Source organism: Podarcis erhardii (genome assembly GCF_964252035.2).
Source record: "Podarcis erhardii genome assembly, chromosome: 1".
Taxonomy (NCBI): domain Eukaryota; kingdom Metazoa; phylum Chordata; class Lepidosauria; order Squamata; family Lacertidae; genus Podarcis; species Podarcis erhardii.
In genome coordinates, this window is record NC_138497.1 from 12,523,364 (window position 1) to 12,550,674 (window position 27,311).

Below are 27,311 nucleotides of genomic sequence, written 5' to 3' on the forward strand. Positions count from 1 at the left end.
AGAGAGAGACTGCCTCTGCTGCAGCCACAGTACAAACAAAGCAAAGCCAAACTAGGGAAACAGAGGAAGGATATAAACAGAAAAACACACAAACTGCCATTCATGAGTCTGTGTGCTTACAATTTTGTGGGGTGGACCTAGAAAAAAATGAAAAGGGCAGATTTGTGCACCAGAAGAAGCTACAGGAAACTTTGTCTCTTAAGTTTATCTAAAGCAGATCCAGTTGAACAAAACTGGACAGTAAAACAATTCCTCTACAGTGGCACCTCGGGTTAAGTACTTAATTCATTCCGGAGGTCCGTTCTTAACCTGAAACTGTTCTTAACCTGAAGCACCACTTTAGCTAATGGAGCCTCCTGCTGCTGCCGCGCCGCTGGAGTATGATTTCTGTCCTCATCCTGAAGCAAAGTTCTTAACCCGAGGCAATATTTCTGGGTTAGCGGAGTCTGTAACCTGAAGCGTATGTAACCTAAAGCGTATGTAACCTGAGGTACCACTGTATTAGGATCAACCAAAGTTCACAGAGCAGTATATGCGAAGTTTCAAGTTCCGCAGAACTGTTCCCTGGATTGATTATATTTTATGAGCAACTGATGAGCAACTTTTGAACACAAAGGAGACCTTTATTATTATTTAGGACACTTACATCCTAGCCATCATGGAACGTAAAGGAGTACATGCATAAGGGCAGTGCTTTTTTTCTGGGGGGACACATTTTGTGAATCTCAGTTTGGCCTCATTGAGGGTCAGTATTTCAATATGAGTAGGAAAATGAGAGTACCACTAAATATATATTTTTTAAGAAAAAAAGCGCTGCATAAGGGCCACTCCAAACAACCTTTTTAATTGTGCATTCATGATTATTTGTGCTCATGACATTATCAGGGTGGTTATACTCAATGCCATTTTCAATGCTGCTTGCACATGAAAAAGTTCCAGGGTGGACATACTACAACCAGTCAACATTCTGCAGCTTCCTTCTGATATCCTGTAACATTTCTTAGCACAAATGCCCAGTATTTCCCATTTTGTTCTCCCTTTGTTATGCTATGGCGCACATCTGCACCACGGCTGAAAATACACATTTTCCAAATCTGCTTTGTCTGCTGAAGCACTCCATGGTTCCACACCTCTCCTAAAAAGGTAAAGGTAAAGGACGCCTGACAGTTAAGTCCAGTCGCGAATGACTCTGGGGTTGCGGCGCTCATCTCACTTTACTGGCTGAGGGAGCCAGCATTTGTCCGCAGACAGTTTTTCCAGGTCATGTGGCCAGCATGAGTAAGCCGCTTCTGGCAAAACTAGAGCAGCACACGGAAACACCCTTTACTTGCACTTTGATGTGCTTTCGAACTGCTAGGTTGGCAGGAGCTGGGACTGAGCAACAGGAGCTCACCCCATCGCGGGGATTTGAACCACTGACCTTCTGATTGGCAAGCACCACCCGCACCCCCCCACACCTCTCTTATTTTTGCTATTTCCAAATATTGTTGTGGAAGAACCACACTTATCTTCCTATTTGTATTAAAAAAGGTTTAAAGACTCTCTCAAGGTAAATCTAAAAAAATGTAGTATAAACACGACAATTGGGAAATACTGGTCTGCAAGCACTCCAACTGGAGAACAACCTTTACCAAAGGTGTCATGGACTTTGAAGATAATCGACCTCAGGACGAAAGTGACACACGTGCTAGGAGGAAGACACATTTGGCCAACCCTCACTGTGATCAACTCCTGCCCAGAAGCCTATGTACCCACTGTGGAAGATTGTGTGGGTCCGAGTGATCGCCAAAGAAGAATTTCAGATATAGAGTCATACTGGTCATTTAAAGCCCATGGACACACATGTAGGCAGGCCTACATATAACGTGTTGTGGTAATCTAACCTAGAGGTTACCAGAGCATAGACAACAATAGTCTTGTTGAGATAAGGGCACAGGAGCAGCTCTGGGATGTGGAAGGCGGCACCCCTATTTACTCCTGAAAGTAATTAAGTAATTATTCCTTGCTGTGTCCAACACAGTCAGGTGCAACAAAACTAGCATGGACCTGATTTATTCGTGGTGCTTTGTCCCCCCCCCCGAAACTCTTGTCCCTTCACCCCCTCCCCCCTTCTCCTGGCTCAGGAAAAGCAGCCAAGCAAATATCTTTCTGGAAAGGCTCACACATTTCTGATTCAGACCAGTTGCATAACAAAGCCATTTATGTACAGCTGCTGCATTGTGTGTGTCTGGTGTAATGGGTAACCCTTGCGAAGCAGAGCGGCGCCCTCACTGGTCCCTGGGTTTCCCAGGTGACCAAGAATTGTCACCCAATGGGAAAGGACATAGGGTAGCCCAGCTTCTGAAGGAAGGACTGCCTAATGAGCGTGCACCATCTAGTGGGGGAAAGATGCTCTTTCCATCTTTCTCCAGGCTGGTCTCCACAATGCGCTGCTTTGCATGAGTTATTAGCACAACGGTTCTCAAGCTTCCTACCTCCAGGGCCTCTTTTCCCTGTGCTTTAACAGGCAACCCCCTCTTCCCTGGGAACTGTAGCAGGTGGTGCTGTGGGTTAAACCACAGAGCCTAGGGCTCGCCGATCAGAAGGTCGGCGGTTCGAATCCCCGCGATGGGGTGAGCTCCCGTTGCTCGGTCCCTGCTCCTGCGAACCTAGCAGTTCGAAAGCACATCAAGTGCAAGTAGATAAATAGGTACTGCTCTGGCGGGAAGGTAAACAGTGTTTCCGTGCGCTGCTCTAGTTCGCCAGAAGCGGCTTAGTCATGCTGGCCACATGACCCGGAAGCTGTACGCCAGCTCCCTTGGCCAATAAAGCTAGATGAGCGCCGCAACCCCAAAGTCGGTCACGACTGGACCTAATGGTCAGGGGTCCCTTTACTTTTACCTTTAATGCTCAAAACCCTGAACAAACTACAGCTCCCAGAATTCTTTTGGGGGAAGCCATGACTGCTTAAAGTGGTATCACAGTGCTTTAAGCATACAGTGTGAATGTGACCCACCTGTGTCTCAGGTGTAAGTGTTTGAGGTAGGATTGGTTAATTAGGATGAGTTGACAAATTTACTGCTGTTTGTTAGCTGCAAGTCATACACTTGGGGTTTTTGCTTTAAAGTCAACTGAGTCAGTTGTCTTGAATATTTAACCAACGAAGTAAGGTAAAGTTCTCTTTATATACAGGGATAACACAACTCGTTTTTTACAGGCAGTAGTTTTATAGTATGTTTCAAAAAGTAATCTGTGGTGTACTTCTCTGTAAATTCCTTTATCACCTAGAGTAATCTACTGAAGAAAGGTTATTTTACATCTTAACTGGATTACATTAAAAACACAGTGAGCATCTGTAGGATTTTCATATTGTTATTTCTAAGTTTGGAAATATTTATTTTTTGAAATTTAATTTTAGTCTAAATGTTTTCATTACGAGGTGAGTTGTTATTTTTCTCCTGCAACATAAGTCTATTGTTTAAACATATATGGTGGGTAAAACTACTAACAGGTACCTTTTAAACTGCACAGCTGTTACCCCATATGTTACTTGGATCACCTTAATTATTTGGGTAATATGCGGTGCAATGTCTTTCAGCTTTGAAAGAGTGCAAATATCGGCATAAAGACTTTTATCAGAAACTCAAGTCAAATACCTGCATTAGGTATATATGCATCCTAAGAGTTTAATAATGTCTGGATAATGTAAGTGGGATCTGCAACGAAATGTTGCAGCGTGAAGCCCTCTAGCTATGCTTTCTCTCCCATGACTCTCCATTCCATTCCATTCTCTACCCCACCTTGTTTTCTGTCTATCCTACCCCTAAAAGCCAGTCACTGTTCACTGAGCATGCTCAATCCCCACTGGGCTGGTTGACCTTGTGACTGTGCTCCTTTAGGCAGGTAGGGAGTTTCAGTTCCTTGGCTCCTCATTTCATTTTTTTTTTTTTTTGTGTGTGCTTCTGCAAATCTTTGGGACCCCCTGAACCTGGGGCAGGGCTGTAAGTCGGCAACAGAGCAGCTGCTTTGCCCATGCAGGGCTTCTTAGCAGGATTTGTGTGTCAAGATCCAGAGGCAGGCTTCAAAGTGGGATCAAGGCAAACACCAATTACTGCATGGGGCAATTAGGTTTTGGTATCCAAGAATGGAAGCAGAATTTATTCTGGTGCAAACCGAATATTTCTTTAAGATATTTCTGCTGCTGAAATATCACTTGGCGGAGATGCTAAAGGGGCAAAGGGCTGCCCAGTCCCCTTCTTTAGTTTCTCTTCTAAAATGTAAACTGAGTTGGGCAGAGCCATCTGTTGGCAAAACTGATTAATCTAACCCAGGGGTCAGCAAACTTTTTCAGCAGGGGGCCGGTCCACTGTCCCTCAGACCTTGTATTTCTTATGTATTTTGTGTATTTATCCTGCATTTTATAATAATAAAAATAATAATACGTAAAGTCCCAGATTCAGCCTCTGGTATCACCAGGTAGGGGCTGAGAGTGTCCCCTTTCTTGAAATACCAGAGAGCTGCTGCCAGTCAGAGTAGATACTACTGAACTAGATGGGCCCAAGGGTCTGATTCAGCATAGAGCAGCTTCCTCTGCTACATCCCTCTTGTTTGCGGTTGGTGCTGTTTTGGCTACGTAAGGAACTAAGTGTACTTGGAGAACTGAGTTGGCTATCAGATTAATAATAATAATAATAATAATAATAATAATAATAATAATTTATTATTTGTACCCTGCCCATCTGGCTGGGTTTCCCCAGCCACTCTGGGCGGCTTCTGCAGAGACAAAAAATACACAAAAATGTCACACATTAAAAACTTCCCTGAACAGGGCTGCCTTCAGATGTCTTCTGAATGTCAGGTAGTTGTTTATCGCTTTGACATCTGATGGGAGGGCGTTCCACAGGGTGGGCGCCACTACTGAGAAGGCCCTCTGCCTGGTTCCCTGCAGCTTTGCTTCTTGCAGTGAGGGAACCGCCAGAAGGCCCTCGGCGCTAGACCTCAGCTTTCATTTTTTTAAAGGGCAAAGATAGCTTGAAAGCAGTTGCATATATGTTATGTTGTGTCAGAGTATGGGTCCCTCAGCTCAATATTATCTTAAACTGGAAATGGCTCTCTCAAGATTGCAGCCATTCTCCGCCTCACCTGGAGACACCAAGGAATGAACCTGGTGCCTTCTGTATGCAAGGCAGGTGGACTACCACGAAACTATGGTCCTTCCCCAGAACACGAGGGCTAGAACTCGACTTGAGTTTTTCTTTTGAGAAGAAAAAATGTATTTGGGGCACAAGTGTCTGTGCCAGAAGCACCGGTTTTGTAAACTACCGTATTTTTCGCTCCATAAGACGCACCTGACAATAAGACGCACCTAGTTTTTAGAGGGGGAATGCAAGGAAAAAATATTTTTAAAGGGAGCACTGAGCAGAGCCTATATGCATCCCAGGCTCTGCTCAGTGCTCCCTTTCATGAGCTGCGTGGAGCTCCACACGGCTCATGAAAGGGAGCACAGCTCTTGGGGGCTTTTCCGGGAGCTGGGGAAAGGGACTGAGGGGCTGCCCTCTGTCCCTTTCCCCACCTCCCGCAAAAGCCAGCAAGAGCCGCACGCTCTTTAAAGGGAGCACAGCTCTTGGGGGCTTTTCCCACCTGCCTCCCACCTGCATTCGCTCCATAAGATGCACACACATTTCCCCTTACTTTTTAGGAGGGAAAAAGTGTGTCTTATGGAGCGAAAAATACTGTGCCGTACAGGGTTCCATATACAGCTCTATCTGTAATTCGAGATACAACAGACACATGCCCAAAATGTTGTGATTCCATTACTCAGTGCAAATCATAGTGTTGTAGAGTTAAACTGAGGATCACCTAGTCCAGGAATGTGCAGCTGTCCCATACGGGAATCAAACCCATAATCAAACCCATTTTTGGTACTGGTTTCAGTGTCCTTGCTTATGATTTCAAATATGGCAGATTCAACACAATCATCACTGATGTTTTCAGAATCTCTCTTAGATACACCGTGGATGGAAATGCTCTTGCTTGATCCCAGTTTTGAAAATAAATGTCTCCATTCTCTTTTGGGGGGCTTTGGAATGAAAGAAATAAAAAGCCATGATGGAGCAACCTCCGAGCTGCAAAGAATGTTTTGCGAAAAGCCACGTGGGTGCAAAACACCTTACCAAGAAAACAAGTAAGTGCATTCAGGTGGACATGGACTTGGAAGAAGAACCCTCAAGCGGGAAGAGAAGCTCTCAAGATATACTTGACTCAATGGAAGCCACAACAACATCTCCATCCTCTGAGAACTTGCAGTTTTGCCAGCTTCCAACTGCACATGCCACGCCCAGAGAGTCCCCGTCTCTGCCTATGCTGCGACTTCCGCTTTCACCTCTGCCACCCCCTCCTTTGATGAAGGCCACATCTCTGTGCAACAAGGCCCTGCCGTCCTGCAGTGTTGAAGGCTCCACGAAGGCTCAGAGGCCAATGCTGAAAATGAAGCCGTTCAACTGGCAAACACTTCCCTTGGATGCCACGAAAAGTGAGTACGCTGGCTGTGTTCTACGTCTGCTGCCCACTGTGTAGGGAGAGTGCCATTGCATTCAGGTTCTGGTTGTGGGCTTCCCATGGGCATCTGAGAACAAGCCAACCCAGCCTGATGGGGCTTAAATAATAAAGTTATCATTATTAAGATTCTGGGCTGGATTGGTCTTTGGTCTGGCTCCAGCAGGGCTGTTTTCAAGTGTGTTCTGTAATAAACCAGGGGTGGCTAACCTGTGGCACTGCAGATGTCCATAGAATCATAGCATTGTAGAGCTGGAAACGCTCCATCATTGTGCGTCTTTTCCAGGTGGCCGTTCTCTCTGGACTTCAGCGGTGACCAATGGTGATGAAGATATAGAGCCTGATTATATTAGCATAGAGCGACTTTTCTGTGTACCTCAGGCAAGCCATCAGGAGAAAAGAGAACTCAGACTGAAGAAGCCAAAGGAGGTATAATAGCTGAGTGTCATTCCCCATAATTTGATGGGTTTTAAGCACTTGTGGTCTCTTTTAGCAGGGCAGGATCTCCAGTGCTGGATTTTGGGCCTGGAGAGGGGGGTGGTTCCCTCACACAGGATGGCAAGCTAAGGGGGAGCAAAAATTGAGAAGATCCATTTGAGGGCACCAAATTTTGGGCTTGCCATGTTACGAAAGATTACCAAAGTCAGCCCCTTGGCATCTCTTAAGACCTGTCTTTTGTTTGTACAAATGTGTTTTTAGGATGTGCCTTTTCTGATTGGTTTTTTGTGTTTATACTGTGTTAGTAAGTTGCTTTGGGTCAATTTTGTGAGGAAAGCAGATTACAACATAACGTAAAACATAAGATAACATAACATATAACAACATAACATATAACATATAACATATAACATATAACATATAACATATAACATATAACATATAACATATAACATATAACATATAACATATAACATATAACATAACACATAACACATAACAACATAACAACATAACAACATCATAACATAAAACATAACACAACATAAAGCACTATAAAAATGCTAGGAAGTGGGAGATGGTGAGGAATCTGAAAACCACTGCACATTCTCTGTGTCTCAGAGCTTTGTTCAAAGAAAGTAGGCGAGCAGTATTAACTTGTTCCTGCTACTAATTTTTTTTAACCACTCCCCTCTTAAACAGATTTCCTTCGTAGATCGAAAGAAAAGTCTCCATCTGAACATAGTGCTAAAGCAATTTAAATGGTGAGAGTTACTTGGTCAATGAAATGTGTTGGGTGGGGTGAGGGGAAGCGATGACTAAACCTGGCCCCCAGCAGCATAGACAGAATTTCAGCATGAGCAAATACGAAGCCTGGTAGGGCATCAGATCGTTGGCGCATCTATTGTCTAGTCTGACTGGCACTGGCTCTCCAAGGTCTCAAGGCAGAGGTCTTTCCGAGATCCATTTTAGCAGAAGATGCCACTGAGATGATCTCTCTACTTCCAGTTTGTTTCCTCTCTACCACCAGTAAGAGCATATAAGTATGACAAAAGTTTTTAAGAGGGACCAAGCGGGCTGAACACAGCATGGGAAACCAAAGGAGATGACTACATAAGCCCAGAGCTTTCCAAACTTTTCATGTTGGTGACACACTTTTTAGCCTAAAGAGGAGGTCAGTGAGGGTGGAGAAAGCCCCAAAGAGACATGAGGTGCAGTGGGGCTTTGTTTACACTGCTCAGCCTCCCCACATGTCCTCTCGCCTCCTCCAGATTTTCAATTCTAGCTGTAGATATTTTTGGATCCAGTACTTTTGATTGAAGAGGGTGTTTAGAGGGTGCTCCCCACTTGATGTGATTTCACTTATGCACGCGGGGGCCCAAAACGTAACTCCAACGTAAGTTGGGGGGACGGGGCACCTGTGCTGAGATTTCTTCCTAGCTTTTATGTTTGTGCATCTTAACCATTCCATTTCTTTCCTGTAGCTCGAATCAGCAAATAGCCAACATGATTTGGAAAGGAGACAGGAGCATGTTTGATGAAGAGGCCCTGAAAAACCTAATGAAGCTTCTGCCCAAAAACCATGAGGTATGAATACGGGCTCCCCCCCCCCCATATTAATTTTAGATGTGCTTATTAGTGCCCCAAGAAAGTTGTCACAATTTCCCTGAGCCTGTAACAGCTGAGGGTGTTATGCATGGCTTAATTACATGCAGATGGGAAGGTCTGAGGAGGGAGAGAGAAAGTGTGTGGGGGGGGGGAGTGGCCCTGTTCCGCCTACTTTTGCCTGTGGCCCCACCTACCACTGACACACAGAAGAACCCCCAGGAGAATGCAACCCCCAAACTGGGAGTGAAGGTTCTCCACTCCCCACTGTCATCACTGCACCAGACTAGTTTCTTTCATTCATAGAACCGGAACCCATGCCAGATCATAGAATCATAGAATCATAGAGTTGGAAGAGACCACAAGGGCCATCGAGTCCAACCCCCGGCCAAGCAGGAAACACCATCAGAGCACTCCTGACATATGGTTGTCAAGCCTCTGCTTAAAGACCTCCAAAGAAGGAGACTCCACCACACTCCTTGGCAGCAAATTCCACTGTCGAACAGCTCTTACTGTCAGGAAGTTCTTCCTAATGTTTAGGTGGAATCTTCTTTCTTGTAGTTTGGAACCATTGCTCCGTGTCCGCTTCTCTGGAGCAGCAGAAAACAACCTTTCTCCCTCCTCTATGTGACATCCTTTAGATGTCTTGCTATTTCTGAAGGTTAAGTTAAGAAATAACTTGAGAGTTGTCTCAAAGCCATTAGTCATGCTCTGCAACTATTAAGAGAGCATATTTGGAAGTTGCTAGGCAATCACAAGTGGTGCTCCTGACCTCCCTGGAGCTGGCAAGGCACGTGAATGCATGCATACCATAAGACGAGCCTGCTTTGGTCAGGCCAATGGCCGATGCAGCCCTGTTCTCAGAGTTGCCACCCAGTCTGCAAAGCTGGGCATAAGCTCCACAGCACTCTGCCCACCTGCGATTCCCAGCAAGTAGTATTTGGCGGCATGCTGCCTCTGACATTTTAATAATAATAATAATAATAATAATAATAATAGATTATTTATCCCCCGCCCATCTGACTGGGTCTCCCCAGCCACTTCGGGCGGCTTCCAACCAAATATCAAAAACAATACAGCATCAGACATTAAAAACTTCCCTAAACAGGGCCGCCTTCAGGTGTCTTTTAAAAGTAAAATAGTTGTTTATTGCCTTGACATCTGGTGGGAGGGCGTTCCACAGGGCGGGTGCCACTACCGAGAAAGCCCACTGTCTGGTTCCCTGTAACTTGGCTTCTCGCAGTGAGGGAACTACCAGAAGGCCCTCAGCGCTGGATCTCAGTGTCCAGGCTGGATGATGGGGTGGAGACGCTCCTTCAGGTATACAGGACCGAGGCTGTTTAGGGCTTTAAAGGTCAACACCAACACTTTGAATTGTGTCCGGAAGCGTACTGGGAGCCAATGTTGGTCTTTCAGGACGGGTGTTATGTGGTCTCGGCGGCCACTCCCAGGCACCAGTCTAGCTGCCACATTCTGGATTAATTGCAGTTTCCGAGTCACCTTCAAAGCTAGCCCCACATAGAGCACATTGCAGTAGTCCAAGCGGGACTTTGAAGTCACCTTCAAAGCTAGCCCCACATAGAGCACATTGCAGTAGTCCAAACTAGAGCATGCATCCCTCACAGAGCTCTGGGAACTGTAGTCCTCTTCTTAAAATTTATTTCTTAATTTATAAAATGCTTGTTGCTTCATACAGTTAAAGGGGGGAGAACACACACTTTAAGTGGTTTACAAAAAACCCCACACAATGTAATTTGTCTGGGTATCGCTGCTTGCAGTTCAGAGCTGGTAGTGACGAGTCTTCCTCTCTTTTGTCAGATTGAGAGAATGAAAGCATTCAAGGGTGAAAAAGCCAAGCTAGGAAATGCAGATCAGTTTTATCTGTGTCTCCTTGAAGTTCCCAGGTAAGAGCCGTCTTTTACTCCCCCTTGCCTACAAGTTCTGCATTACTAGCATAGACGTTTGCAGGGCTGGTTCTACCATTAGGTAGAGTGATGTGGCTGCCTCAGGCAGCAGTTTCTTGTGGGGTGGCGCCGGTGGCAAAGGACTGACAGCAGGGGATTGTGAGTGAAATGTTTGGGTCACCTAAGTCTGCATCTCTATTGGAATTACTATATTTTTAACAGTTTGGCTACGTGCAATTGTTTTTAAAATGTTTGTATTGTTTTTACGTACGGAACTGTTTTTACCCTTTTCTTGTTTTTACATTTGTAAGCCTTTCCTGCACCAACAGAATGCTGAGGAAGGATTTGTCCAGTATTTCTTACCCCTATTTTTCATTCTGAACCATATCTTGTGAACAATTAAGAGATCATACAATATATTATTGTCTTTTTCTTTGCCTTGATTTTGGAGCGACTTGCCTTTTGAGGGCCCAGTTTCATTGCTGTGTCCTGGCCTTGCTATAAAGGGAAGGGAAGGAATCTAATTTTTTTAAAAAAATATTTCAGAAAATAAAAATAAGTAAGTTTGCTACCCCCAACTGCTGTGCTAGAGGCCATTGTCCTGTCACCAGTGTGACAACTACCAATCAAGTCAGCTTCTAGAAGTGGATTTTGTTTTAGGGTTGTTGGGTTTTTTTGTGCCTGGGCACCATCTTTCAGCAGAGGGTCTCTTGCCCTAGCCCTGGGTGTTTGACAGGGCAGAGCTGTAGGCAGCTCTCCAAGGTGAGCCAGGAATTGAATCAGAGCCAAGAAGCAAGGAGGAATTGGAACTGAGAAGCACACTAGGGTTAGAGAGAACCAGGAAGGAGGACCTTGGAAATGAGGCACAAACAGGAGCTGGATTGGAAAGGGAATGTGGAGCTATACTAGCACCAATAAGGCCTTGTTACTCAGGCAACATCCCAGTTGAAACATGAAGTCTTTCATAGACCTTCTTGTCCAGGAGGGTCCAATGGCTGGCTTGGGTATAAGCAGGACCAGTTGAGAACTTGAGAGTCCATCGCTGCCAGGAAGATGCTTGAATCACAGCTCCAGACAAATCTTATTTACTCCTTTTCACCAGCTTATCCGTGGATGCTAGACAGGGGCAAAGTCTATTGTCTCCTGGAAATACAGCTAGAACAAAGGCATGTATGGTTCATGCTAAATAAGGAATGCTCTGGCTTTTAGAGAAAGCACGCATAGGTTAGAAATTACATTTTCAGCTGCTAAGGATAAAAAAGTTCTGAAATGCACTAGTCTTCAGAGATTGGGAGAAGCTACAATGGAGGTGGATGCGGGTGGTGCTGTGGGTTAAACCACAGAGCCTAGGACTTGCCGATCAGAAGGTCGGCGGTTCAAATCCCTGCGACGGGGTGAGCTCCCATTGCTCGGTTCCTGCTCCTGCCCACCTAGCAGTTCAAAAGCACACCAGTGCAAGTAGATAAATAGGTACCGCTCCGGTGGGAAGGTAAACAGCGTTTCCGGGCGCTGCTCTGGTTTGCCAGAAGCAGCTTAGTCATGCTGGCCACATGACCCGGAAGCTGTACGCTGGCTCCCTTGGCCAATAAAGCGAGATGAGCGCTGCAACCCCAGAGTTGGCCACGACTGGACCTAATGGTCAGGGTGTCCCCTTACCTTTTACAATGGAGGTTGGGGTAGTAATGCCAGTGGAAGAAGAAGAGTTTCAGAAAGGTCTTTTGGAGAAGGTGGAGAACGAAATCAAATTGGGGAGCATTGCTGGGATGGAAAAGTGACACACTGTTATGTTAATATTTTTGTGAACTATTCCATACTTTGAGCTGAATGTTCTAACGAGATCCTAGTGCGGTTTTTAATTGCCTCGTCCATGGCTCAATTTACTAGGTCTGATGATGATTATTGTTTTTAAATAAAAAATACTGATTTCTCTTCGTAGTTACCACTTGAGGATTGAAGGCATGCTGATATGTACGGAGACCAACATTATGCTGGATCTGCTTTGGCCCAAAGCAAAATTGGTCAGAGCAGCTGCTGAGAGTAAGTGGACTGCAAAATTTAGGAACAAATGAAACAGATTCACACCATTGGTCTGTCTAACTTAGTATTGTTGTCATTGACTTGCGGCACCTTCTTGGTTATTTTGCAGACTAGTTGCGCTGCAGAAGGCGTGCTGGGGAGACCACACATTCAAGAAACACAAAACCAACTTTTGCTAGGTTTTAATAAGAAAAACAAAAACTCCTTTTACACTAAATTACAATATATCAATAAGCATGACCCATCCACCAGGGTACTGAGAGACCTGCATGCTGCTCTTTATATACCACACCCAACAGCTTAATTACCACAACTTAACAGCACCTGCTATACTGCTTCACAGCTGTAAAACTAGGTCACGTCATTTGCTCTGGCCTTTAAAGAAATACACATCCTGTGGAACAATAATGAACCTTCAAATTTAAAGAGACCATTCAACACACCTCCCATCCGCATGATCTGTAAATTCCCTTGAAAAACCGCAATCCCAAGCTTCCAATTTTATTTTGAGTTTTGCATCTAGTACCAAATGCTGCTCTTGCCCAGACTAAGGGTGGAATGGCAGCATGAGAACATAAGAAGAGCTGTGCTGGATCAGACCAAAGACCCATCTATCTTCTTCTCACAGTGGCCAACCAGATGCTCTCAAAAGCCCACAAACAGGAGCACAGTAGGACCCTCAGCCTGCTTGTGATTCCCAGCATACTGCCTTCAGCAATGGAGGTAGAACTTAGCCATTGTGACCAGTAACCATTGACGATCCAGATTAAATAAATTAATTTGCTCAAGTCACCCAAACAGGTGAAAATAACGCTAGCCGAAAACTCTAATGTCTTTTTGGAGATGCTTTGATTTTTATTTGCATTTTTTTATAGGACTCACACACTTCATAGTTCTGTGTAGCTTTATATTTTATCAGTGACTTAATTAGATACCCCCAGTTACTCATCATTTAAAGACAACTAACAATTCAATTCTAAACCACTTGCCGATCAGAAGGTCGGTGGTTCGAATCCCCGTTCAGTTTTCAATTGCAACCTAAATATTATTTTCTTCCCGAATTTAAATGCAAGATATGGAGCAGCAGGGGTGGTTTTTTTGTGCAAACTCCAAGTAAAACGACATTTGCATTATTCTCTTTTTCAGCGCTTCTTACAAACCGGCGTCTGCCATTGTTCTGCCAGTTGATTCTGAAAGTTGGAAACTTCTTAAATTATGTAAGAAGGTGGGGAGAGTGGGGCAATACCTACCTGTCTCACCTTTTTATCTCTTCTTTCCTAACCCTTTCCTCCAGGGAACTTTAGACTGGTGTATATGGTCCTCTTCTGCCCCTGGTTTATCTTTGCAACAACCCTGCAAAGTAGGTTAGGCTGAGACAGGGCTGGGGAACCTGTTTCACCCCAAAGCGACCCTTGGGGGAGCCCTATGTCAGCAGTGGGTGGGGCCGGGGCAAAAGTGGGTGGAGCAATCAACGTAAACTTTTGCCTTTGTACAGTAGGCTAGTTTATACACACGTGCTTAACCCCTTTCTATTGTCCATCCAGACAGGGAAGAAAGAGGCAGTGGCGTAGCGTGGGGGGTGCAGGGGGGGCCGGCCGCACCGGGCACAACATCTGGGGGTTAGGGTTAGGGGGCGCAAATCCACGGGTTAGGGGGCGCAAATCCACGGGTTAGGGGGTGCAAATTACTTGCCTTGCCCCGGGTGCTGACAACCCACGCTACGCCACTGGAAAGAGGCATTAGGGGGAATTCAAGGATGCCTTCTGGCCAGGCAAAAAGACTTGGGCCACTGAAAGTTGTAGCCTGGGGTGGGTTCCCTGGGCCACATAGAGAGGCCTGGAGGACTGCATTTTGTACACCCACCGCACCTCAGGCTTGATGTTCCCTATCCCTGGGGTAAAAGGTGCTGATAGTGCCAAGGTCACCCAGGAAATTTCATGGCTGAACAGGCATATCTTTGGGTGTTGTTCATGTACAGTGGTATCTCGGGTTACAGATGCTTCAGGTTACAGACGCTTCAGGTTACAGACTCCGCTATCCCAGAAATAGTACCTCGGGTTAAGAACTTTGATTCAGGATGAAAACAGAAATCGCAGGGCGGCAGCAGGAGGCCCCATTAGCTAAAGTGGTCCCTCAGGTTAAGAACAGTTTCAGGTTAAGAACAGACCTCGAGAACAAATTAAGTTCTTAACCCAAGGTACCACTGTACTAGACTCCTCAGCGACTATTATTATTATTATTATTAATAATAATAATAATTTATTTGTATACCATCCTATACCTGCAGGTCTCAGGGCGGTGCATGGCATAAAATGGCCATTAAAAACCACAAAATGCATTCATACCTCGGGTTACAGATGCTTCAGGTTGCGAGTTTTCAGGTTGCGCACCACACCGAACCCAGAAGTACCAGAATTGGTTACTTCCAGGTTTTGGCACTCACGCATGCGCAGAACCACTAAATCACGCTATGCGCCGAAGCGGCGCTGCGAGTTACGAATGTGCCTCCCACATGGATCACATTCACAACCCGAGCGTCCACTGTACATAATACAAACGAAGACAGCCCCTCTCCCCAAGACACTTTAAAAGTGCATTGGATTCAGTCAGCCAAAGGCCTGGTTGAAGAGGAATGTTTTTTGCCCAGCGCCTTAAAGGTGTATAATGAAGGCGCCAGGCGAACTTCCTTGGGGAGAGCACTCCACAGATGGGGAGCCACTGCGGAAAGGGCCCGTTCTCATGTTGCCACCCTCTGGACCTCTTGAGGAGGAGGCACACGAAGAAGGGCTTCAGAAGGTGATCTCAGGGTCCGGGTAGGTTCATATGGTAAGAGGCGGTCTTTGAGGTACAGTGGTACCTCAAGTTACATACGCTTCAGGTTACAGACTCCGCAAATCCAGAAATAGTACCTCGGGTTAAGAACTTTGCTTCAGGATGAGAACAGAAGAGGCCCCATTAGGTAAAGTGGTACCTCAGGTTAAGAACAGTTTCAGGTTAAGAACGGACCTCTGGAACAAATTAAGTTCTTAACCCGAGGTGCTACTGTATTGCAGTCCTGAGCCGTTTAATTAGTCTTGGAGATTAGTCCAAGGTCACCCAGTAAGCTTTGTGCATGGCTGGGTTTTCATTTTTGCTGTTGCTCAAGTACGATGAGATTCCTCACTGATCTTTTATGGATCCTTTAGGGATGGGGAACCTGTGGCCCTCCAGGTGCTTTTGGATCCTGTAATCCCTGAATCCTGGTTAGGCCAGCCCAGGGCTGATGGGAACTAGAGTCCAACATCTAAAGGACCACTGGTTCTCCATACCATACATTATTGGGCCCTTTCATCCCTTCGTCTTGCATGCTTGGTGTGGTGCTGGTCTGGTGGCTTCTCAAGATATCTAAATGTCTGTGTATCTATTACAGTTGCTGAAATATACTCAGAGTCGCAAAGTGATTTCATGCTCTTTATTCAGCTCATAGTGGTGAGGAGGAATGAATGAAAGTCCCCTCAAAGTATCTGCTTTATATACATTATTTACACAATGGGCTGCACATGATTGGCTAATTCTGGAATTCTACTGTACGCCAATTAGGTTGTGGATTCACTTATATCTGGAGCATGATTGGGTGGTTCCTGCCAACCAATCATACTGCTGCATTGTTCTAGGACCAATCAGACTGCTGCAGTTTGGATCCTATTCAACTCAGTACATAACAGTTGCCATCCAGCTGTGATGACAAAGGGGCATGTTGGGTGTGCCTTTTTCTTGGAAGTGTGTGGTTGGCTCATCTCACATCTGATCTTTCAGGGGCGTCACAGTGGGAATGCTGGAGGCTTCAGAATCAGCACGTTGCTCAAACTAACAGAGACAAGAGCAAATAGAAACAGCATTACTCTGCTCCATCACATCCTGGAGGTACGGATGCGTTTTCTGCTTCTTTCTTGCACTTGACTTTGATTCTGAGAATACATTAGGAGCAGTATTGTTTTAAGACAAGACAAAACTCGAACTCCCTTATGAGAACTGATTGCACTTTTTAAAACATCAATTTTATGATTATAAATATGCTAGGGGCTACTGCCTTTCCTTGCTCTACTCACCAACCTGGCCAGGCCCTCCCTTTACACCTCACCCCCCCACACTCCACTGAATTGAAATTTCAGCCTTCACGACATAGAAAAATGGCCAAGTAAACAGCTATTTTCATGGAGGAGGGTCAAGATATTAACTGATATGCATGAAATTTCAGATATAGCTATATAATCCCTAGTGTTGTAAGATAAGACATTTGGAGCAGGCATTTTCTAAAAGAAAGTATTTTATGAACTGCCCTACTGAACACCCAACGAGGAAAAAAGAAGAAAACTCCCTGGAAGCTGTTTGGCTTCTGAAAATTGTTCGAAAACTGGATCAGTTACTTCTGGGTTTTCAGCATTCGGGACCAAAATGTACGATAATGGAGGCTTTCGGGAACCAAGATTTGACTGTACACACATTTTAATAAACAAATTCCCCTAATGTAGAAGGTCCCAGGTCCAATCTCTAATATCTCCAGGTAGAAATAACGCTTCCTCAAATCCTGGAGCAGGCCATGACAATGTTGAGCTATGAACCCAATGGCCTGACTCAGTATAAGGCTGCTTCCTGTTTTCTAGGGATGTGGGTTAAACCACAGAGCCTAGGACTTGCTGATCAGAAGGTCGGCAGTCCGAATCTCCGCGACGGGGTGACCTCCCGTTGCTCGGTCCCTGCTCCTGCCCACCTAGCAGTTCGAAAGCACCTCAAAGTGCAAGTAGATAAATAGGTACCACTCCGGCGGGAAGGTAAACGGTGTTTCCGTGTGCTGCTCTGGTTTGTCAGAAGCGGCTTAGTCATGCTGGCCACATGACCTGGAAGCTGTACGCCGGCTCCCTTGGCCAATAAAGCAAGATGAACGCCACAACCCCAGAGTCGATCACGACTGGACCTAATGGTCAGGGGTCCTTTTACCCTTTACTACCTGTTTTCTAGCGCTTCTAATAATTGGTTGGTGCTTTCTACAGATGCAAATACATGATTATTACTTTTTTCCCCTGCGTTTTGTTTTGTTTTGTTTTAGGAGGTTGAAAAAAAACACAGAGACCTTTTACAGCTTCCCCATGACCTGGAGTGCGTTTCAAAGGCAGCTGGGTAAACTCTCCTCCCTTCTAACATTTGAAATAAAAAGGTTAATGTGTGTTTGTTAAAGCAGAATTAGAATACAGTCGTACCTCGGATTACAGACGGTTCGGGTTGCGTGATTTCGGGTTACGCACCGTGCAGAATCCGGAAGTACCGGAACGGGTTACTTCCAGGTTTTGGTGCTTGTGCGTGTGCAGAAGCGCCGAATCGCAACTCGCGCAATAGCAGACGCGGCGCTGCAGGTTGCGAACACTGCGGGTTGCAAATGTGCTTCCCGCACAGATCACGTTCGCAACCCAAGTGCCCACTGTATGAGCAAGTGGAGAATTCTGTGGCATGGGGACCAGGGTGGCAGGGGGGGACACACAGAACTGGGCGAAGGCACTGCCTTCCCCTCTTCTTCCTGTTACCCCAACACAATGTCTAACCAGTTGCGCAGTGGCAAATTCAGAAATGCAGGGTCCCTTTGTGATAGTCACAGCTGTGCCCCTCACAGCCGCACCCCTTCTAAGATTGCACAATAATATTATAGAGTTGTGTCATAATAATAATAATAATTAATGGATGCACTGCAACCGTTAATGCTGGTGTTGCCTTTCAGATAGATCCGCTGTTTTCTCTGCAGGTACATGAGCAAATGACTTGGAGTGCTCTGATTCCGTCTGTGTTTTCCATGAAGCTCTGCTGTACGTTGCAGAACTTGCACACCGTTCCCTTGAAACGGAAGCCCCTTGTGGAGGCATTGGCAAACTCGGCCTTCCAGATGTTTTGAGACTACAATTCCCATCATCCCTGACCACTGGTCCTGTTAGCTAGGGATGATGGGAGTTGTAGTCCCAAAACAGCTGGATGGCCGAGTTTGCCTATGCCTGCCCTTGTGTTTTCAGCATTCCTAAATGCTTAGCTTTGGAGCACCCTGTGGATGAAAAGCTCCCCTTTCGTGCTGGATGGGGTAGCTGTAGGGCACTGGGGACAAGGACTCTGCAGGGACCCAGCTGCAGAAATGTGATTCCTGTATCCACATTCCACTCAGGTAGAGGACCATTGATAAGGCTCCTTCCTTTGTCTTGCATACGTCATCTCTCTCACCATAAAGACTCTCCTTCTGTGTTTCCCATTGAGAGATATATGGGGGTGGGGGTGCTGAGGAAGGGAAGCTTCCACAATGGGTTTGCCTGTAGCTGCTGCTTGTCTTTTTTTTTTTTTTTTTTTTTTACTAAACCTCTTCCAGAATCAATGTAAAAGAGATGCAAGTGGAGGTGGAAGGCCTCCTAAAGAAATTGTTGGAAATTGAGCAAAAGATATTTTCATCCAAGGATGATGTGAAAGTCCAGTTTGGGAAATCTATTAAAGTAAGTTACGTGGATTTAATAATGGTACTCAAGCTTCCTTTTATTCCAGAATGTTTCTTAGTTGTGTCTGCTAAATGGGTTTCACAGGTCCTTGCTCTCTTTAAGAGTCATGGGTCACATCCACAACATGCATTTATTGTACATGTCTCCCCCCCCACCAAAACCCACATAAATGGGAACTGTAGCTTACCCCTGATGGAGCTACAATTCCCAGTACCCTTAAACTACAGTTCTGAGGATTAAGGGAAGCCATGCTCTAAATGTGAACATGCAATGTGGATGTGTGACTATGGTTTTCCACAAAGAATCCTGGGAACTGTAGTTTGTTACAGGTCTCCTAAGCCACTGATGGCCAAACTTGGCCCTCCAGCTGTTTTGGGACTACAATTCCTATCATCTCTGATTACTGGTCCTGTTAGCTAGGGATGATGGGAGTTGTAGTCCCAAAACAGGTGGAGGGCCATGTTTGGCCATCACTGTCTAAGCTCTCTGCACCATTAACAAACTACAGTTCCCAGGATTCTGTGGGGGAAGCCATGACTGATACAACTACTTTAAATGTATGGTGTGAATGTGAGTCAGATCAGTGGTCCATATAGCTCAGTATTGTACCCTCTCTCCATGACCCTCTGAAGGTCCCAGGGATCGAACCTGAGATCTTTTTGCATGCAAGCCATGGAGCTGTGGGGACGCGGGTGGCGCTGTGGGCTAAACCACAGAGCCTAGGACTTGCCGATCAGAAGGTCGGCAGTTTGAATCCCCGCGATGGGGTGAGCTCCCGTTGCTCGGTCCCTGCTCCTGCCCACCTAGCAGTTTGAAAGCACATCAAAGTGCAAGTAGATAAATAGGTACCACTCCGGTGGGAAGGTAAACGGCGTTTCCGTGTTCTGCTCTGGTTCGCCAGAAGCGGCATAGTCATGCTGGCCACATGACCCGGAAGCTGTACGCCGGCTCCCTCAGCCAATAAAGCAAGATGAACGCCACAACCCCAGAGTCATCCACGACTGGACCTAATGGTCAGGGGTCCCTTTACCTTTACCTTTACCATGGAGCTATGACCCCTTTGAAATGAAAGAAAATGGAGTGGCCCCTAACATGGCTCTGCATGCATGTGCTGGAGCACTTGTGGCTTTTCTTAGGACCATAGAACTGGAGAGTTGGAGGGGCCCTTGAGGATCAACTAGTACCACTCCCTGCAGTGCAGGAATATGCAGCTGCCCCATACAGGGATCGAACCTGCAACCTTGGCGTTAACAGCACCCCGCTCTAACCAGCTGAGCTATCCAGTGGTGCAACGTGTGGAATAACGTTTAGGAGAGACCACTGGTGCGTGATGGTGCCGGGCGAGACTAGCCGTTTGTTTTTAATTTGTCACCCTACATTTATTTTTATATTATCTTTCTTCCATCATGGAACTGGCAGCATACATGTGGTTCTCATGCAGTGGCTCATTCTGACACTGTCCAGACCCCGGGTGCCTTGGTTTTTGCAAAGTGGGGCCTCGTGTGCCTGGGATGCAAACCAGGTTGCTCCCCTCCACCCCATTAAGTGACGAGATGAATGCACGTTATCTTCAGCTGGCTGAAAAGAACAAATAGACTTGCCTGGTTAATTTAGGCAGCCTGTCAAGCAAAATTCTGAAAGCAACGCCCCTTGCTGCCAAGAGATTGTGTGCACGAGAGAGTGAGAGATTGACAAGATGTTTGCCCGCATTGTGCCTAAAAACCAGTTGGTTCTGTCTGCAGTAGAGTCGTCTTCTCCTTCAGTTGATGGGTTTGCCACTTTGCACAAGCATATTCCAGGCAGTACTGCAGATTGCAGGGGTCTGGCTAGCTGGAGACAGATTCCTCGCAATAATGCGTTGTGAACTGAATGGTGCGAAACAGGAGATCCATCCAAAATAAAAAGTGCTTCCTTGAGGAAGAAGTTGGGATCCTAGGCAACAACTGAGAAAAGAAGCTTGTTTTCTCCTGCTCTGAAGGGTAGAACTTGAACCCGTGGCTTCAAGTTAGAAGAAAGGAGATTCCGACTAAACACCAGGAAGATCTTTCTGACAGTAAGAGCTGCTCGGCAGTGGAACGAACTCCCTTGGAAGGTTGTGGACTCTTTTTCCTTGGAGGTTTTTAAGCAGAGGTTGTATGGCCATCTGTCATGGATGCTTTAGCTGAGATTCCTTCATTGCAGGGGGTTGGACTAGATGACCCTTGGTTCTATGATCCTACGATTTACTAGACTAAAAGATGATTGGCTAGAAAGGGCTTTATTCTATTTATTTCAGAAAGTTGCTCACAAGCTGCTAGAGAGCTCTTTTAGACTATTTTCACATACCCCCCCCTTGATTCTGTTTTTTTTTTTTTTAATGTATACCTTACCTTACAATTACTATTATTTTCTGTGGCTGCTTATGATAATATTAGTAAGTAATGGTTAAGCAGAGCATTAAGACCAACAAAATACAGACTGTAAAAAACAGTCAAACAAACCCGCACCAGGTGCAATGTTATTTTGAACAATGTTTTCTAACATGCGCAAATTGTGCTTGCAAGTAGGATAGCATAAATGCTTCTAAGGAACTGGGTGAGGAAATGAATGCCCTTGTGGAAAAGAAAGCTGAGCTTGCTGATTATCTCTGCGAAGACCGAAACACACACTCATTAGATGATCTTTTTAACACTATGAAGACCTTCAGGGATCTCTTCATCAAAGCTCTCAAGGTTTGCAATAATAAACAAGGTTCGATAATGACAAGTGGGACCTGCAACAAAATTTTACTATGTGGAATGTTCCCATTCAGGGTTCCTGCCAGCCATGCCCTTTCACAATATATTCCATTCCACCCAGTTTTAATTTCCTCTACCCAGGAGCCAGCAATTTTTTTGGGGGGGTGGGGTGTGAACTGCTCACATTTTGTTCTCATTGGGCCGTATATTGTGATTTCCCCCTCTTATCTCCCTGCCCCTGCAATCATTTTTCTATTGCTGCAAAACTTGGGGTTCCCCTAAACTTACTGGTTCTTCCCTCATGTTTGTGGGTGAATCTGTTTTGGCTACATAAGTTAAGGCACTTACAGCCTGAAAATCAGAAATAAGGGGAATATATTAAAGCTACCAATTAACGTCAGAAATGCGTGAAACTACCATTGTGGGAATAAAAAATTATTGGACTTCACAAAACTGCATACTGGTAGAAGGAACCACCAGCTACTCCTTAGTCTTTGCTAGAACTGAATATAATTCTCAGATCTCTAGCTTGCATGCTTCTTGTGGGCATTTTGATACCAAGGAATTATGCGTGAATACAGCAGTGTGTTTGACTTTCACACACTTGTGCATGCACAGAGGCACCAGCGCAAGCCCTCTCCCCTAGACTTGCTGATAGCAAGCCACTTCTGAAATTCGAAAGAGGGAGCTGCAAGAATAAGTTTCAGTGTTGTGTGAGGGGCTTTGGTTTGGAAGGAGGACATAAAGAACCCTGTTGAGAGAGTCTTTACATCTACCCAGAACTCTGCTTTGTAGCCTTTGTCTGGTATGAGCAGCTAAAGTAGATAACATGGTTATAATAAAGCACACGCTACTTCTCTACACATGGGTTAAGATGCATGGAGCGTGCAGCAAGCTGCTTTGACTCTTTTTAATAACAAATGGAGTTGTACAATTGCTGCTGAATTTAGTAACTGGTTGTATGTTGCAATTACCGTATTTTTTTGGTATATAAGACTAGGGTTTTTTAACCAAAAAAATTAGTTTAAAATTGGGGCTCGTCTTATAGATGGGTATTGCTGAGAGGTGTTTTCTTAATTTGGAGTCCCCAAAAATAAGGGGCGTCTTATACATGGGAGCGTCTTATACACGGAAAAATGCGGTGTATCCCTGCACATTTTGTGGCTGTGAATCCCAAACATTACCGTATTTTTCGCTCGATAACACGCACCTGACCATAACACGCACATAGTTTTTAGAGGAGGAAAACAAGAAAAAAAAAATCTGAATGAAACAGCGGATGTATCATTTTTGTGCTTCATGCTGTGGCCACAGACATGTGATTTGACGGTGAGTTTGGGGTAGCCCAAGGCAAAAATCCTGAGAATCCATGTCGATCTGTGCTTTGTAACCACGTTTTTGCACCATTGCAGCCCCAGGCAACAGTGGGTACGTGATTTTTTTTGGGTGCAGGCTGTAGCCATGGACATGCTATGTGATCTGATGGTGGATCTGGGGTGACCCAATGCAAAGATCCTGAGGATCCATGTGGATCTGTGCTTTGTAACCACGTTTTAAGTGGGGAGGGAAGGAAAAACATAGAAGGGACAAGGAGCACGAGAGGGGTGTGCGGAGAAGCAGCTGGCTAAGAATGCAGGAGAGGGGTTTAAAGGGGGGGGAATGAAGGCAAAAGTCCCCCCCACCCAAGCCAGCCCCCCCCTCTCTCCCTCTCTCTCCTGCATGTTTTCCGCTGCCTGCGAGTCCCTAGACGCAGCAGCAGCAGCAGCACCGGAGCACGGAGAGGAATTAGAGGGAAGGGCGCTCTGCTTTCCCCTCTGCTTGCCTGGAGGAGAGGGGATTTGCCTGCTCTTTGTTCCGTTTGAGCAAACACAGTAACGAAACAGAAGAGGGTGGGCAGTAAGACCCTGAGGCAGAATGCAGGCAAGCAGCAGCCTCCTCTCCTCCGTGATGTCGCGATATGATTTTTGCCTGATTTTTGCCCTGTACTTGGGACAGTCAGCTCCAGGGACCAGACATTCGCTCAATAACACGCACAGACATTTCCCCTTACTTTTTAGGATAAAAAATCTGCGTGTTATAGAGGGAAAAATACGGTAATTCATAGTTTCATGAAGCAGTATTTTCCTCCTTGCATGTCCTGAGCCCACTGCCAGACAAATTAATTCAAATTGCATGCCATTGACTGCCCTAATCTCATACTATAGCATGGTTTCCGCCCCAGTGCACAGTGATTTACTGTGGTGGTTTGTAAATTAATTCAAGGAATGTGTTGTTGTTTTGTTTAAAAAGTGGGCTACAATTTTCAAACTAGGTGGGTTTATTATCCATGTGGATTTTTTTATTTTTTATTTTGTCAGGCTTCTATTGAATTTTAGATTTTTGTGTGTTGGAATGTAGGAAAATCAGGACAGAAGGGAACAAGGGGTAAAGGCAGAAAAGAGGAAGAATTTGCTTGAAGAAGGAGAAGCAGCTAAGCGTCGGAAGCATTGTTAAAGAGGTATAACCTTTGGAAATAAGTTTTCCTCTGTTCCCCCACTTTTCATTTATTATCACAACCAGTTTGGGTATTCCTTTTTAAAATTTGATTTTGTAACACTGGGTCCATGTACGGGTTTACCTAGATGCAGGGTCTAAACCACTGAGCCTCTTGAGTTTGCCGATCGGAAGGTTGGCAGTTCGAATCCACTCAATGAGGTGAGCTCCCGTTGTTCTGTCCCAGCTCCTGCCAACCTAGCAGTTCGAAAGCACGCCAGTGCAAGTAGAAAAATAGGTACCACTGTGGCAGGAAGGTAAATGGTGTTTCCACGCACTCTGGCTTCCGTAACACTGTCCCATTGTGCCAGAAGTGATTTAGTCATGCTGGCCGCATGACACGGAAAGCTGTCTGTGGACAAACGCCGGCCTGAAAAGCGAGATGAGCGCCGCACTCCATAGTCGCCTTTAACCGAACTTTACGTTTTTACCTACCTAGATGCCTTTTTGATTTCAACAGCTAACGCCGGTTATTAATTTACTTATTTACTGCTCCATAAGTCTGTGATGCTGTGGCCTAAAATGCCCATCATTTCCCTTTTTATAGCAAACGTAGGTTTTTTTGGGGGGAGGAGGGGAGAAACGGGCAGAGGCTGATTACAAAGGAGGAAGTTAAAAACAAATAAACCTAAAAATGGTTCCATGTTCCACATTGGGACTAGTGGTGGTTGGGTCCCGGGTTCCAAAAAGATTGAAGGTTTGGTAGATGCTGAACTTATGTTAAGATGGTTAAAGTAAAGGTAAAGGGACCTCCGACCATTAGGTCCAGCTGACACGGGGGTTGCGGTGCTCATCGCGTTTTATTAGCTGAGGGAGCCGGCGTACAGCTTCCGGGTCGTGTGGCCAGCATGACTAAGCCGCTTCTGGCGAACCAGAGCAGCACACGGAAACACCATTTACCTTCCCGCCGGAGTGGTACCTATTTATCTATTTGCACTTTGACGAGCTTTCGAACTGCTAGGTTGGCAGGAGCAGGGACTGAGCAACAGGAGCTCACCCCGTCGCAGGGATTCGAACCGCCGACCTTCTGATCAGCAAGTCCTAGGCTCTGTGGTTTAACCCACAGCGCCACCCGCTTCCCTCAGTTAAGAAGGTTAAGATGGGTTTATTTTCCTTTATTGTCTCAATTTGGCCTCCTTTTTTTAGTGAACATTCCCATATTAGGAGAAGTAGCTTGTTGAGAGGTGGGGAGGGACAGGCAAGGGGATTGTGATGGAAGAGGGGCCCTCCAAAGACCAACTCCGGATGAGAGCTCCCTGTACAGCCTTCTTGACCCCATAGATCCCTTAGGAACCCTGACAGAGCCCCACACTGGGTGACAACTGCAGATACCAGTTCCGACAACTGCCACTGTCACCTGCAGAAATCCCCCTACCAGCATAACAGCTTGTTCCTCAATGTTTTGCTCCCTGCTTCTTGATTTGGGGATGTAGTTAAAGGCACCTGAGTGAGCAGCATTGAGAAGGGAGCACTTAAGAACTTTCTGCAGAACTTGGAGACTTCACCAAGACGTTTTAGGGCTCCTTCACGGATCATATTTATGGTCCTAATCTAGAGGCCGGGAACCTTTGGGGCCAGATCTTGATCCACCCCAGTGGACCAACTTGGAGAGATGGGCAGGACACTTCATCTGTCAGTGCATCCTGACATCATCATGATGCCAGGTGACTGATAAGCGAGCAGTCCTACCCACATGTCAGAGTTGACTGGCAGGATGGGGTAGGCTGGTAAAACATGCTGAATAGTAAAGCAGTGCCCAGCAGGATTGAACCCTCTGCCTGCCAGCTGATGAACGAAAGGTTTAGTCCTGCTGGCTGCAGGGGTCTGGTTAGCCAGTGTATTGTCTGCAGGGAACATGCTGGCAGGCCAGCAGGACTGAACCCTCTGCTGATGTACATAGACTCGGGCTATTAGTCATTCTGTTTTTTAATTCAAAGGTGCTGGTATGTATTGGCATGATTTCACTGCATACAAATGTGAGGCATCTCTCTCTCTCTGCATAGCTTGAAAATGAGCTGCAACGAAGGAAGCTGGCTTCTTTGGTGCTTTGTCGGGGAAAGGCTTTCAGTTGTGGGAAAAAGCATCAATTCCTGGAAACTCTATGCAGGAGCTGTCTTTAAAAAAAGAAAGAAAAAGAATCCTGCTCTTTTTTGGGGGGGGGGGGGGCTTGTACTTCAGTTTACTTTCTTAACTGGAAATAATAATACTTCATGTCCAAGCAGTTATTTCCCCCTCCCCAACTTATCAAGTGAGAAAATTGAATTATTATTATTTTATATAAAAAAGAGGAACTTGATAGTGGATGCTTGTTTAGATTTCTGTGCTTTACTTAATAACATATTTATTAATTTATTATTTCCATTGTGTCAGTTTTGGTAAGAACAATGCCTTTATTAATTACTAAGCTGAACAGCCTATGGAAGAAAATAAAAAGCTATAATATGACTCGTGGAAATTTTGATGTAAATTACCTGTCTATTGCACATAAAAGGAGGGAAAGGAATGGAGTTAGGTAACAGAGTACAGAAATCCCACTTCTTATTGAAATTTCTTGAATTGCACGGGCACTGATTTAAACTGGTACAAAGTGTTCCCTGTTAGGGAAAAATGCAGGATATAAATGTGCAACAACAACAATTCAAATTGGCCTATTTAAAGTTACTGTAGGAAAATGTGTTGGTGCCCCCCCCATTTTTTTCTTGTAACTCTCTGCCCACCCCAAAACATTTTTTTTAAAGTTCCTGCTTAGTGTTTAAAACATAATATTGTGTACTCTTTTAATTACAGGACTAGAGCACATATCTATTTGTTTTTTATTCAAACTTTATATAAAGTACAACTTTCGCCCCTGCAGCACCCACTACTGGGGAGACTGAATGTTACACTATTCTGGCATTGGTTTGAGGCCAGCGGTGTAATATTAAGATGCAGTCAATTTTATTTAAATAACCGAAAAGCCAGAAATGAAATAATGTAATGGTTTGGAGCAAAGCAGATATTTGAGAGCCAGTATGCTGGGCTTGGAGCGGGTGGCCGAAAGG

At 45.4% G+C, this 27,311-nt stretch overlaps 1 protein-coding gene and 1 long non-coding RNA gene across 2 annotated transcripts in view; one reads left to right on the plus strand and one right to left on the minus strand.

The window, feature by feature from the left end:
* Window positions 1-26,894, plus strand: part of LOC309342186 (inverted formin-2-like) — a 28,104-nt gene extending 1,210 nt beyond the window's left edge. Inside the window, exons 2-14 of the mRNA XM_081862544.1 lie at window positions 6,073-6,511; window positions 6,821-6,963; window positions 7,675-7,736; window positions 8,457-8,559; window positions 10,396-10,481; window positions 12,418-12,518; window positions 13,665-13,735; window positions 16,314-16,421; window positions 17,605-17,675; window positions 18,898-19,018; window positions 21,568-21,732; window positions 24,136-24,235; window positions 26,274-26,894. Of these exons, the coding sequence (XP_081718670.1) occupies window positions 6,085-6,511; window positions 6,821-6,963; window positions 7,675-7,736; window positions 8,457-8,559; window positions 10,396-10,481; window positions 12,418-12,518; window positions 13,665-13,735; window positions 16,314-16,421; window positions 17,605-17,675; window positions 18,898-19,018; window positions 21,568-21,732; window positions 24,136-24,231 (1,554 nt within the window). The 5' untranslated portion in view covers window positions 6,073-6,084 and the 3' untranslated portion in view covers window positions 24,232-24,235; window positions 26,274-26,894. The remainder of the gene's footprint in view (window positions 1-6,072; window positions 6,512-6,820; window positions 6,964-7,674; window positions 7,737-8,456; window positions 8,560-10,395; window positions 10,482-12,417; window positions 12,519-13,664; window positions 13,736-16,313; window positions 16,422-17,604; window positions 17,676-18,897; window positions 19,019-21,567; window positions 21,733-24,135; window positions 24,236-26,273) is intronic.
* The window catches only part of LOC309345425, a 469,580-nt gene that overhangs the window by 408,044 nt on the left and 34,225 nt on the right, over window positions 1-27,311 (minus strand). The window lies entirely within an intron of this gene.